This window comes from Mauremys mutica, chromosome 2 (assembly GCF_020497125.1).
Source record: "Mauremys mutica isolate MM-2020 ecotype Southern chromosome 2, ASM2049712v1, whole genome shotgun sequence".
Classification (NCBI taxonomy): Eukaryota; Metazoa; Chordata; order Testudines; family Geoemydidae; genus Mauremys; species Mauremys mutica.
Genome location: NC_059073.1, coordinates 87,191,097 through 87,205,273, shown reverse-complemented (window position 1 = coordinate 87,205,273; position 14,177 = coordinate 87,191,097). Strand labels below are relative to the sequence as shown.

General features: G+C 43.8%; 1 protein-coding gene across 4 annotated transcripts in view; it reads left to right on the top strand.

Annotated features, from left to right (window-relative positions):
* Positions 1–14,177, top strand: part of LPIN2 (lipin 2) — a 68,507-nt gene that overhangs the window by 31,774 nt on the left and 22,556 nt on the right. For all 4 annotated transcript variants that reach the window (XM_045003686.1, XM_045003685.1, XM_045003684.1 and 1 more), the window contains 2 exons: positions 4,262–4,357; positions 12,424–12,725. In XM_045003686.1, coding sequence (XP_044859621.1) covers positions 4,262–4,357; positions 12,424–12,725 — 398 coding nt within the window. The remainder of the gene's footprint in view (positions 1–4,261; positions 4,358–12,423; positions 12,726–14,177) is intronic.

Below are 14,177 nucleotides of genomic sequence, written 5' to 3'. Positions count from 1 at the left end.
GATCGTCACTGCAGACCGTTCTAGAGTATTTGCTACATCTGAAATAGCAAGGTCTAGCAATTTCATCAGGTGAAGTACTCCTGGCAGTGATTTTGGTGTTCCACATCTCAGTGGGTGACCAGTTGGTTTTCTCGCATGAGATAACCATTGGTTTTCTCAAGGGCCTAGAAAGACTATACCCACAGATTTGGGAGCTCGTCAACTGTGGGACCTAAACCTGGTTTTGTCAAAACTCACAGGCCCCCCATTTGAGCAACTGGCAACATGCCCCTTGTATCTTTTCTGGAAGGTGACCTCTCTGGTGGCTATCACTGTGGCAAGGAGGGTTTCAGAGATCAGGGCCCTTATGTCAGAACCCACATACACAGCCTTTTTTAAGGACAAGGTACAGCTTTGTCCTCATCTTGCGTTCCTCCAGAAAGAGTTTTTGCAATTTCATGCCATTTTCCTGCTGGCTTTCTCTCCGAAACCACACGCAAGCAGAGAGGAGCAATGTCTCCATACCCTAGATGTTAGACGCACCCTTGCTTTCTATATTGAGAGGACAAGACCGTTCTGTAGATCCACATAGCTTTTTGTGGCAGTGGCGGACAGGATGAAGGGCCTTCCTATTTCAGCTCAGAGGATTTCATCCTTTATCACATCATGCATTCACACACGCTATGAGTTGGCGAGGGTCCCACCCCTGGCTACAGTGACGGCCTATTCTGCAAGGGTGCAAGCTTCCTCAGCGGTGTTCCTGGATCAAGTCCTGATCCAGAACATCTGCAGAGCAGCGACTTGGTCGTTGGTACATACATTTTTTGTCCCACTGTGCAATCACCCAGCAAGCTAAAGATGATGCTGGATTTGGTTGAACTGTGTTGCAGTCCGCATGTCCATGAATTCTGATCCCACCTCCTATGGTAATGCTTGGGAGCCACCTAGCGTGGAATGGACATGTGAAAGCACTCAAAGAAATAAAAACAGTTACTAACCTTTTCATAACTGTTGCTTTTTGAGATGTGTTGCACATGTCTATTCCAGACCCACCCTTCTCCTACTCGGTCAGAATTGGCTGGCAAAAAGGAATTGAGGGTATGGGTCAGATGGACCCCTTATACCAGCACATGAACACAGGGCACCAGAGGGTGCTAGAGCTGAACCAATGGATACCACTGAGGGAAAAATTTCTGGTGACTCCATGTTCATGTGCTGGTGTTCATGTGCACACCAAACATGGAATGGACAACAGTTACGGAACATTTAGTAACAATTGTGGGTTTTTTTTAATTACTGGCTTCATGATGCACCACTGTTAACGAGTAAGCATTCCAAGTGTAAGTTAATCATCACATTGAGAATGGCTCCATCTTATAAGCGTGTTTTTTTTTCCATGTTAATCTTACTCCTGTTGCGTGTAACCTAAAACTTCATCTTCCTGGCAATATCTGTATTAGCTGCCATATTTGATATAGGCTGTCAAGTGCCCCAAACAAGGCAAAGGGACTAAATAGAAACAGATTTGTCATATTCAGACTTTCAAAGTGAGCAAATATCATATGGCTGCAACTTTTTAAACAGTAAGACAAGCCCATTGTGTGTCCTTGTGACAAATACTGGGAATATAACCTCCAAAACTAAATACCTTTTGAGTGGATTAAGCTAAATGAATGTCCAGTTGCCACAAAATAGGTGGCTTCACATTCACAAAATGAATAATCTTGATTTGAATATTGAAGTTTCCTATTCTGTCTGAATGTTTTTGGCTGGAATTAACTTTGCTGCCCAGGATTTCACCATGGGAAAACAATATAAAATGCTGAGGCATTTACTTGTAAAACTTTACTCCTAGGTTCTAAAACAAATTTGATGCATACTTTTATTTTTGCTTTCTTATTTGAAGTTCATGGATCTGAGCAAGAAGGGTAATCTCTTACCCCTCTCACCTGCAACTAGTCTAACTTGGAATACCTTTGTATGACTTTTTACATTGGAAATACAATGGAAAATGGGGAGTCATGTGTCTTGTCTCCATTGCCATATAAGCAGTACAACCAGTAGCAGCATTAATTGAGCTTCAGAAAGTAATACACCGGACCCTCACTAGAACGTGGGGTTTTGGATCCATGTGTGGTCCCATGTTAACACGGGGACCGCGTTACGATGGATTCCAATGCAAGTAATTAAATTTGGGATCCATGCAGAGTCCCGCACTATAAGCGAATTTGCGTTATATAGACGCGCGTTCTAGGGAGGATCTGTTGTAGTCAAAACTCGTGCCCAGAGGAGTATTATGGCTGATATTACATAAAATAAGGAACCAAGCCTTTAAAAGGTAAACAGTTTTTGCTCTTGAATATCTGCCATCCAGCATTCTGACCCTCACCCAGGGCTTGACTACACTAAAAAATTAAGTTGACTTAAGTCGACATACAGCTTACACAATAATTCATAGAATCATAGAATATCAGGGTTGGAAGGGATCTCAGGAGATCATCTAGTCCAACTCCCTGCTCAGACCAGGACCAATCCCCAACTAAATCATCCGAGCCAGGGCTTTTTCAGGCCTGGCCTTAATCGCTAAGGAAGGAGATTCCACCACCTCCCTAGGTAACCCATTCCAGTGCTTCACCACCTTCCTCATGAAAAAGTTTTTCCTACTATCCAACCTAAACCTCCCACACAGCAACTTGAGACCATTACTCCTTGTTCTGTCATCTTCTACCACTGAGAACAGTCTAGATCCATCCTCTTTGGAACCCCCTTTCAGGTAGTTGAAAGCAGCTATCAAATCCCCCCTCATTCTTCTCTTCTGCAGACTAAACAATCCCAGTTCCCTCAGCCTCTCCTCATAAGTCATGTGCTGCAGCCCCCAATCATTTTTGTTGCCCTCTGCTGGACTCTTTCCAATTTTTCCACATCCTTCTAGTAGTGTGGGGCCCAAAACTGGACACAGTACTCCAAATGAGGTCTCACCAATATCTAATAGAGGGGAATGAGCACGTTCCTCGATCTGCTGGCAATGCACCTACTTATACAGCCCAAAATGTTTCTTGTCCACTGTAATCCCTAGGTCCTTTTCTGTGGAACTGCTGCCTAGCCATTTGGTCCCTAGTCTGTAGCAGTGCATGGGATTCTTCCGTCCTAAATGCAGGACTGTGCACTTATCCTTGTTGAACCTCATCAGGTTTCTTTTGGCCCAATCCTCTAATTTGTCTAGGTCCCTCTGTATCCTATCCTACCCTCCAGGGTATCTACCGCTCCTCCCAGTTTAGTGTCATCTGCAAACTTGCTGAGATTGCAGTCCATGCCATCCTCCAGATCATTAATGAAGATCTTGAACAAAACTGGCCCCAGGACTGACCTTCGGGGCACTCCGCTTGATACCTGCTGCCAACTAGACATGGAGCCATTGATCACTACCCATTGAGCCCGATGATCTAGCCAGTTTTCTATCCACCATATAGTCCATTCATCCAGCCCATATTTCTTTAACTTGCCGGCAAAAATACTGTGGGAGACCATATCAAAAGCTTTGCTAAGGTCAAGGAATAACACATCCACTGCTCATCCACAGAGCCAGTTATCTCATCATAGAAGGCAATTAGGTTAATCAGGCATGACTTGCCCTTGGTGAATCTATGCTGACTGTTCCTGATCACTTTCATCTCCTCTAAGTGTTTCAGAATTGATCCCTTGAGGACCTGCTCCATGATTTTTCCAGGGACTGAGGTGAGGCTGACTGGCCTGTAGTTCCCCGGATCCTTCTCCTTCCCTTTTTTAAAGATGGGCACTACATTGGCCTTTTTTCAGTCATCCAGGACCTCCCCCAATTGCCATGAGTTTTCAAAGATAATGGCCAATGGCTCTGCAATTAAAGTGGTAGTTCACATCCACACTGTTTTTTCTGTGAGCGGTGTGCGTCCTCACCAGGAGTGCTTCCACCGACTGAAGTGGGGTATTGACAGCTGGAGCCCCACAGCCGAAGCTGTCAGCTGGGTGCTGAGCTCCAGTTAATAAGGTATTTAAGCATGTGGCTAGTCTCAATAACCTCAATCTACTTCCTAAAAAAGTACTGATTTCTTTTGTGGGGTAGGAGAGCACAAAGAGTGAGGTATGACAGTCTTCTTGGGAGAAGCCTTCAGTTGGAGTGGTGATCATAAAGTGGAATGCAGGCATTAATATAAAAATAATCAGAAAGGAATCAGTCTTAAGGTAAATATTTGTGTTTTTTGTTGTGTGGAAGATACTCTATGTTAAATTGTCTTTGCTCCCACAGATTGATATAGAAATTAATGGAGACACAGTTGATCTTCACATGAAGCTAGGTGACAATGGAGAAGCTTTCTTCGTACAGGAAACTGAAGAAGAATACGTAAGTGTTTTGTGGCATTTGAAGAGTACGTTGCTGAGTACATTGTTTAGTTAATTATATCCTGTTACTAGTGCTGTGTCTCATGTTCTCAATATTAAAATACAGCACTTCTAATGATTTTTTTATTGCTGATTCATAACTTGCGTTATTTGCTTGCAATAGTTCAATAAAATACTGTATGTAACTCTTACTGGGGCAGGAAAGTAACAGATCCTCCTTATCACACTTTGTTTTTCAGAGCTGTAATAGGAAGACTTGCTGCACTTTTCACCCTGTTTGCTTAGAATAATAATCTATTATGTTGTTAACTTTAGGGTGACGTTGACTGTACAGACTGTGCAGTGACTATTAACTACTCTTTGCAAGTAGTTCAAGTCACTTGTGTTACTGACCTCAGTATCAGTGTGGTTTGTTTACATTGGCAGGGTACAGTTTCTTATCTCTGAATTTTCACTAGTTAACTTGTTTTCCAAGACTAGGAAGTCATTGTAGTGGCTTGGCTTTCTGATACAGTTGTCCTGAATATCCCCCAAGGCCTCTTGAGATTGTAGGCTTTTCAGCTCTTGATGCTTACACATCTGTTGCCTTAAAGTATAGCCTTGGGGAGTGGAGGAAGCCCAGAGTAACTAGTACAGAATAGTTACTGCTTAGAAAGCAAATTAAACTAATCAACAAAAAGGCACTCTGAGGGCTTGTCTACACTATGCAGCTTTTAGCCACAAGGTTGTGTCGATACAGCCTTGTTGCCAAAAGTCAGCGCGTGTGAATGCTTTCTATTGGTATTTTGTCGGCACTTTTGCCAACAAAATACTTCCAGCCCCATGAGTGGCAGTAGCTTTGTTGGCAGGAGAGCGCTGCCATTTGTGTCACTGCCACTTGTCCGCCAAACTTTTGTCTTTGGCGGGGAAGGGGTGGGGGGGCTTTTTGTCGCAGTGTAGACAAGCCCTTAGTGCAGAACAAGATGGTCCACACAGAGAAGTTAGTGCGGAATAGCTATCACACTTTAAATTTACACCCTACTTACTTTTCACTAACTTCCCTGAATAGACAAGCCCTTACTTTCTTCAGTACTTCATATTCATAGCAAACTGCATTACATGCACATATGTCAAAGCTTGTCTAAGTTGACAGATATTTTGTGAATCATAAAGCCTCTTCCACATCCTGGTCAGGGACTTGGGGGTCACAGGCATTGATATTTTTGGAGGGAATAGGAGGCATACCAAAAGTAAACACTTTTTGGACAATGAAATACAGACATTAGATTATAAATGAATGTGCAAAGTCATGAAAACTTGCAAATCTTAATGAACTAGCTATTGGGCGTGGTGGTGGTGGGAAGAGTGGCAGTTCATTTTTTTAATGAAATAAAAAACACACTATAGAAGCAGTGGTTGTGACTCATTCACAATGAAAGGGGAAAAATCAGCATCAAGATTATTAGTACCCAAAATAATAACTTGTGAAGAACCACCATAATGTCTAGGAAGAGAATGGAGACTCAGATTCTAGCAGCAAAAAATCTAAGTACATCGGAAGTAGGAAGCCTGCCAAGCAATCAGTAGGGCCACTGAATGATTGAGCTACTACAGGAGCACTCAAGGAAGAACTGTGGAGAAGTTAAATTAATTATTTGCATCAGTCTTTACTGCAGAGGATGTGAGGGAGATTCCCATACCTGAGCCATATTTTTTAGGTGACAAATCTGAGGTACTGTCCCAGATTGAAGTGTCAGTAGAGGAGGTTTTTAAACAAATTGATAAATTAAACAGTAATAAGTCACCAGCACCAATGGTATTCACTGAAGTGTTCTGAAGGAACTCAAATATGAAAGTGCACAACTACCAACTGTGGTATGTAACCTATCATTTAAATCAGCTTCTGTACCAGATGACTTAAGGGTAGCTAATATGACACCAATGTTTAAAAAAGGATCCAGAGGAAGGCCTGGCAATTACATCAATCTATTAGAATTCTTTGAGGGAGTTGTCAAACATGTGGACAAAGGAGATCCAGTGAATATAGTGTATTTGACTTTCAGACTTTGACAGGGTCTCTCACCAAAGGCTCTTAAGCAAAGTAAGCGGTCAGAGGGAAGGTCTGTCCTCGTGGATCTGTAATTGGTTAAAAGACAGGAAACAGGGTAGGAATAAATGGTCAGTTTTCATAATGGAAAGAGGTAAACAGTGGTGGCCCCTGTGGATCTATACTGGAGCAAGTGCTGTTCAACATACTAATAAATGATCTGGAAAAACAGATAAACTGTGAGGTGGCAAAATTTGCAGACGATACAAAATTACTCATGATTAGGGATCCGTGTTTGTCATGGAGGTTGCGGAAGTCATGGATTCCCCAGAAGCCCCAGGACCAGCTGCTCAGGCGGCCCTGGGGACAGTCACACTGGCTGCTGCTGGAGTTGCTCTGCAGTGAGCCACTCGGGTGGCCCTGCAGCCAGCCACACCAGGTGCTGCTGGAGCGACCTAGGGCCAGCTGCACTGTCCGCTGCTCTGGTGGTCCCTGGCAGCTAGCCCTGGGGAACGCCTGAGCCAGCGGCCAGTGCAGCTGGCCCTAGAGATCACCTGAGCAGCAGTCCCGCGGGCAGTGGGATCAGCCACAGCTCGGTGGCTCCTGTCAGCGGTCCTGGGGCGGCCAGAGCAGCAGCTGGCCCCCCAGGGCTTCCCTCCTCCGCGACAGTAGCTGGAGCAGCAACAGGACCCCGGGGCCTCCCCTCCTCTGCACTGGCCAAAGCGGAAGTGTGACCTTACCCCCCCCCTCCAAACACACACACAGCTAGTGCTGCGGACCTCCCAGGTCCCCCCCTCCCCCAAAAAGATTCAATCGGGTATTTATAAGTATGGGCCATGGTTTTGTTTGTTTGTTGCCCGTGACCTGTCCATGACTTTTGCTCAAAATACCCGTGATTAAATCATAGCCCTACTCATGATCGTTAAGTCCAAAGCAGACTGCGAAGAGTTACAAAGGGATCTCACAAAACTGGGTGGACTAGGCAATAAAATGGCAGGTGAAATTCTGTGTTGATAAATGCAAAGTAATACATGTTGGAAAACATAATCCCAACTACACATACACAATGATGGGATCTAAATTATCTGTTACCACTCAAGAAAGAGATCTTCTCTGAAAACATCTGTTCAATGTGCAGCGGCAGTCAAAAACAAACAAACAAACAAAAAACTAACAATGTTAGGAACCATTAGGGAAGGGACAGAAAATAAGAGAAAATATAATGCCACTATATAAATCCGTGATATGGCCACACCTTAAATACTGGATGCAGTTCTGATTGTCGCAGCTCAAGAAAGATATTAGAATTGGAAAATGTATAGAGAAGGGCAACAAAAATGATTAAGGATATGGAACATCTTTCGTATAAGGAGAGATTAAAAAGACTGACTTCTTATCTTGGAAAAGATGCCAGTAAAAGGGGATATAACAGAGGTCTATACTTACTCCTTCACATAACACAAGAACCAGGGATCACCTAATGAAATTATTAGGAAGCAGGTTTAAAACAAACAAAAAAGAAGTACTTCACACAATGCACAGTCAACCTATTGAACTCATTGCCAGCGGATGTTCTGAAGGCCAAAACTATAATGATGATCAAAAAATAATTGGATAATTTCATGGAGAATAGATCCATCAATGGCCATTAGCCCAGATGGTCAGGGATGCAACCCTGTGTTCTGGGTGTCCCTAGCCTCTGATTGCCAGAAGCTGGGAATGGTCACTCGATTGCCTGTTCTATTCATTCCGTCTAAAGCACCCTGCATTGGCCACTGTCAGAAGACAGGATACTGGACTAGACAGACCATTGGTCTAATCCAGTATGGACATTCTTATATTCTTAATATAACACGTAACGTGACTAAATACAAAACTGAAAGCAGTTCTTTTGCAGACAGAGGCAGAGAGCAAACTAGTCACTGATGGGAATTGAGCAGTCAAAAGTTTTAAAAAACAAACAAACAAAAAACAAAAAAAAAACCCCAACAACCACTTCCTAAATGTCTAGGACAAGACTTTAACACAGCTGTTACACTTATTATAAACTAAAACCAAGTTATAAAACAATAGTTAATCCACTACTGCCTATCCTATCTGTATAACAGTGTTCCAGATAACTATTAGTAGGTACAGGTACACATAAAGGCAACAGAAAAAGTAGTTGCAGGGCTGAGACTAGAATTGAGGCGTTCTGGTTTCTAGTCCCCTGTCTAGCTGAAATATTTGATATTTCCTCTTTGTTTCAACTGCTCATTCTGTCTCATCAACACTTAGTTTTCAGTTTTCTTTTAAACTATGCCATAGTGTGCTAGATGCACAGACAGCCACTGGACACTTCAACCCCTTAATAAGATAGTAATCTGAGACACTTGGAAACGAGCTAACACTTTACGAATATACTGTATACATGTATAAAGTTCAAGACCTGAAAAGAGCTGCCAAGATATTCTGAAAGCTGAGCATTCTGGTTACAGATCCATTTAGTTATTTTGAAGAAGCATCTGCATCATAATAGGAAAGGCCATTGAACCTCTTACCTTTTTGCTGTAAAATGTTCAGCTGGGAAATGGGCATGAAGCTGTTTTGGATTTTAATAGAGACCCTTATGTCCTGCTTTCAGGAATACTGTAATGTGACTTGCACACTTCATTTCTTAAATAAGATCTTTTAAAGCATCCTTTGTTTTTATTCTCACTCCTGACTTCAATCTTAAAGCAGCATACTATATAATAATTAGGGCTGTCAAGCGATTAAAAAATTGTGATTAATCAGTTTTTTAATCACACGATTAATCACACTGTTAAACAATAATAGAATACCATTTATTTAAATAATTTTTGATGTTTTCTACTTTTTCAAATATATTGATTTCAGCTACAACACAGAATACAAAGTGTACAGTGCTCAGTTTATGTAGGATTATCTAAAAAATAAACAGAAAAAACCTGCATTCAAAAACAAAACAATGTAAAGCTTTAGAGCCTACAAGTCCACTCAGTCCTACTTCTTGTTCAGCCAATCGCTCTGATAAACAAGTTTGTTTACATTTATGGGAGATAATGCTGCCGCTTTTTGTTTACAATATCACCTGAAAGTGAGAACAGGTATTCACATGGCACTGTTGTAGCCAGCATCTCAAGGTATTTAGATGCCAAATACCCTAAAGATTCATATGTCCCTTCATGTTTCAACCACCATTCCAGAGGACATGTGTCCATGCTGATGAGAGGTTCTGCTTGATAACAATCCAAAGCAGTGCAGACCAATGCATGTTTGTTTTAATCATCTGAGTCAGATGTTACCAGCAGAAAGCTGATTTTTCTTTTTTGGTGGTTCGAGTTCCACATAGGAGTGTTCTTTTAAGACTTCTGAAAGCATGCTCCACACCTAGTCCCTCTGAAATTTTGGAAGGCACTTCAGATTCTTAAACCTTGGGTCGAGTGCTGTAGCTATCTTTAGAAATCTCCCATTGGTACTTTCTTTGTGTTTTGTCAGATCTGCAGTGAAAATGTTCTTAAAGCAAACAACGTGTGCTGGGGTCATCATCTGAGATTGCTATAACATGAAATATATGGCAGAATGCAGATAAAACAGAGCAGGAGACATACAATTCTCCCCCAAGGTGTTCAGTCACAAATTTAATTAATGCATTATTTTTTTAATGAGCGTCATCAGCATGGAAGCATGTCCTCCTGGAATGGTGGCTGAAGCATGAAGCACCATACGAATGTTTTGCAATGCTGGCTACAAAAGTGCCATGCGAATGCTTGTCCTCACTTTCAGGTGATGTAAATAATAAGCAAGCAGAATTATCTCCCGTAAATGTAAACAAACTTGTTTATCATCACGATTGGTTGAACAAGAAATAGGATTGAGTGGACTTTTAGGCTCTAAAGCTTTACGTTGTTTTGTTTTTGAGTGCAGTTATGTAACCAAAAAAATCTACATTTGTAAGTTGCACATTCATAATAAAGAGATTGCACTACAGTACTTGAATGAAATGAATTGAAAAGTACTACTTATTTTATCACTTTTAGAGTGCAAATATTTGTAATAAAAAATAATGAGCATGTTGCATTCTGTATTGTAATTAAAATCAATATATTTGAAAATATTGGAAAGAAGAGCTCTGTGTAAGCTCGAAAGCTTGTCTCTCTCCCAACAGAAGTTGGTCCAATAAAATATATATTACCTCACCCACCTTGTCTCTCTAATGAACACTTATTATTAATATTACAGTAATGCCAAAAACATACTAGGTACTATATAGAAAAATGATGCAATTGTCAGTGTCACAGTTTCAGGGTAACTGCACCTGTATTCCCACTCCTTGAAGACACCCACTTAATGATTTCCAACTCCCAGCCATTACCTCTCTTGGGCACAGATGCGTGTCTCATTTCATCCTGATTAGGGTTTTTCCAGGCTGCATGGTTGCATGCCCACACTGATATCCCCAACAAGCCCGGCTGCCTAAACAGGCCAGCACCTGCACTTTGCTTTCTCTCCAGAGTCTGACCAGCATATTGCTCACAGTTGTTAATTACCACACAACTCTTTCTAAGCAAGCACATTTATTTTTAAAGTCAAAACTTTACGAAGAAAACACATTAAAAACCAAAAAACCTACATGCATGCTGAAAAGCTTATCGGAGGTCAGCCCTAACTCCAACATGCTGTGGTAGTGTCAGTTCTTCAAAACCCACAACTGGGTTTTCACCTTGGTTACAAGTTCGTAACTGTTTCAGATTCAGAACTGGAACCCAGGCTGGACAGTTCAGCCATTTCTTTATACAGCTTAGGCCCATACACATACCTTCCCTCCCTCTCCCCGCCCACAGCCTAGTGGCCCTCCCAAGCCCAGCACCCCAACATGCACAGACCTCCCCCACTGCCCAGCACCTCCCCCCAGACCCACTCCCCCATGCCCAGCCGCACTCACCAGCCCTGCTGGGAGGTGACTGTCCACTGGGCTGAGCTGGCAGTGCAGCTGGGGCCAGTCCCAGGATGTGGATCCTCGGGAACGGTGTGATCAGCCAGGCCCGAGCCAGAGTGGGGCCTGCCCAGGTTGCTTTCCCTCCGGACCCACTTGCCTGGTGGGGCCTGACTGAGCCCCTCTTCTACTCTCCCCCTTCCCCCACGAACTGTCTGAGACAGCCAGCCCCTGCACCGGTCCCAGGTGACTTGGACCTTGGGTACACAGGTGGGGTCCTGCAGGTGGCGGACAGCAGAGACTGCTCAGAGCTGGAGCCACAGTGGGGAGCAGGGCAGATTCCTGGGACGTGACTCCTCAGAGCCCCCTCCCCCTGGTTGCGTCCACTGGCCAGCAACCCTTCCCAGCCCACATAGTAGAGCCCAGCTGCTAGTCGGTGAACTCCCTACAGGCAAGTGGGACCTGCTGGCTCTGAGCTGCTCACACAGCAGGGCCTTGGCCCTGGGCTGCCCTGAGCAAGGAGCCAGACCCCGAGTCCATAATGGGCTCCTTCCCAGTGTGGGCCTGGTGCCTTTGGTGCCATTGTAAACCCTCTACTGTCTGGAACAGGTAATCAGCAAAGACCCACTCCTCAGGACATATCTTCAAAAGCCTGGATTTCTGCATATCCAGAGTTGTGAAATTTGCATTAATTTCCTCCTAGGTATTCCCCAGAAAATCCACTTCACACTTATCCTAAAAGTCCATTCTTGCCTGGCATATTTTCAGTGTAGCCCTTAATTCCCAGGCCTTACATCATACCTCCACCACGTCTCCTCCAAGAGGTTACACACAATTCCAGCCCACAAGACATAAATTTTGCCTTTAGGTATAGTGGACTTCAAAAATACTTAAATTTAATTTCAATAAGGTCTCCCAGCAGTCAGTCATGTGGGACAGTATTGCTGATCAGGCAGGAAATTTGCCATATCTGCCAGCCAGTCCTTGATGCTGCTAACCTCTCCCACCCCACTGCACCCCCACATTTATTTAATCTTTTGTTATTCTGTTTTTGTGTACATAATAAATGTATCTGCTTATTTATTATTCCCCTTGTTTTGGTTAGGAAAAAGTTCCTGCATATCTGGCAACCTCCCCAATAATCACTGAGGATCAGTTTTTTAAAGAGATTGAAGATCACTTGCTGAAGTCAGGTGAAAATGAAAGGACATGTCAGAGCTCTGAAGTTACACACGTCATGGAAACAGAGACTGTGTTCACCTCAGGGTCTGTGAAGAAGAAAAAGCGAAGAAGAAAGAAATACAAACAAGATAGCAAGAAGGAAGATCAGATCTCCTCTTCTGGGGTTGAAGAGATTTTTGAAATAGAAATAAGCTCTGATGACGAGAGAGGTGTTCAACATCTGAGGTAAACTGTTAAATACATACTGAATGCTTTCATGTGGTATTACTAAGGCTTCGTACTGTGACTTGTGTATTAACCTCTTCTCCCCCACGAGCTGAGCATCCCAGCCCTCTGTCCTGACCCTCCCCACACACACTCAGCCTTCTGCCCTGCACCCCCCAGTCCTCTGCACTGCACCCCAGACCCCAACACACACTCAGCCTTCTGCCCTGCATCCCCACTGCCCCAGCCCTCTGCCCTGAACCCACCCCACACACCCAGCCTTCTGCCCTGCACCCCCCAGTCCTCTGCCCTGAACCCACCCCACCCCAACACACACAGCCTTCTGCCCTGCATCCCCACAGCCCCATCCCTCTGCCCTGACCTCCCCACACACAGTCAGCCTTCTGCCCTGCACCCCCCAGTCCTCTGCCCTGAACCCACCCCACCCCAACACACACAGCCTTCTGCCCTGCGTCCCCACAGCCCCATCCCTCTGCTCTGACCTCCCCACACACACTCAGCCCTCTGCCCTGACCCTTGAACCCCCCCCACACCCAGCCTTCTGCCCTGAATCCCCCCACCCCAACACACCCCTCAGCCCTCTGCCCTGACCCTTGACCCCCCCCCACCCAGCCTTCTGTCCTACACACACTCCCCATTTACCCAGCCCTCTGCCCTGAATCTCCTCCCCAAGTCCTCCGCCCTGAACACCCCCACCCTCCCAGGTCTGGGGTCCCGGCCGCAGGTCCTGCTCAGCCCGCTGCTGGCCTAGGTGAACAGAACCCCAGGCTGGCAGCGAGCTGAGCAGGCTGGCGGTGTAAGATCAGCATTTTAATTTAATTTTAAATGACGCTTCTTAAACATTTTGAAAACCTTGTTTACATACAATAGTTTAGTTATATATTATAGACTTATAGAAAGAGACCTTCTAAAAATGTTAAAATGTATTACTGGCACGCGAAACCTTAAATTAGAGTGAATAAATGAAGAGTCGGCACACCACTTCTGAAAGGTTGCTGACCCCTGTTGTATACATATGTTCTCAAAAGTGCCTGACTTAACTAAGTTACTGCAAACAGCCAGTTACTGAAATTGTGATGTATGAAGCAGAAATAGAGGATGTTGTGTATGCATCTGTGTATCTTTTACCATTTAGACACATTGTGCTTTTGACTGTTTTGTGTGGCTCCAAACTGGGATGTTGTGCTTTAACTGCCAATTTATAGGTTTTCTTTTCTTTGACTATCTGAGCATATTTGTATGCAGTAAATTGAGACATTGGTTTAAAAACATTTTGTGTATAACCATTTTGTAGGTCAAATTATTACACTTTATAGCAGATTAAATTAAACATATTTACTTAGGGCATAGAAATGGCAGCTGATGAATATTGCAAAATAGATAACTGAGGGTGGTGCTGTTAGGGCATGATCCAAGGCTCATTGAAGTGACTGAGTTTTTTGCATTGACTTC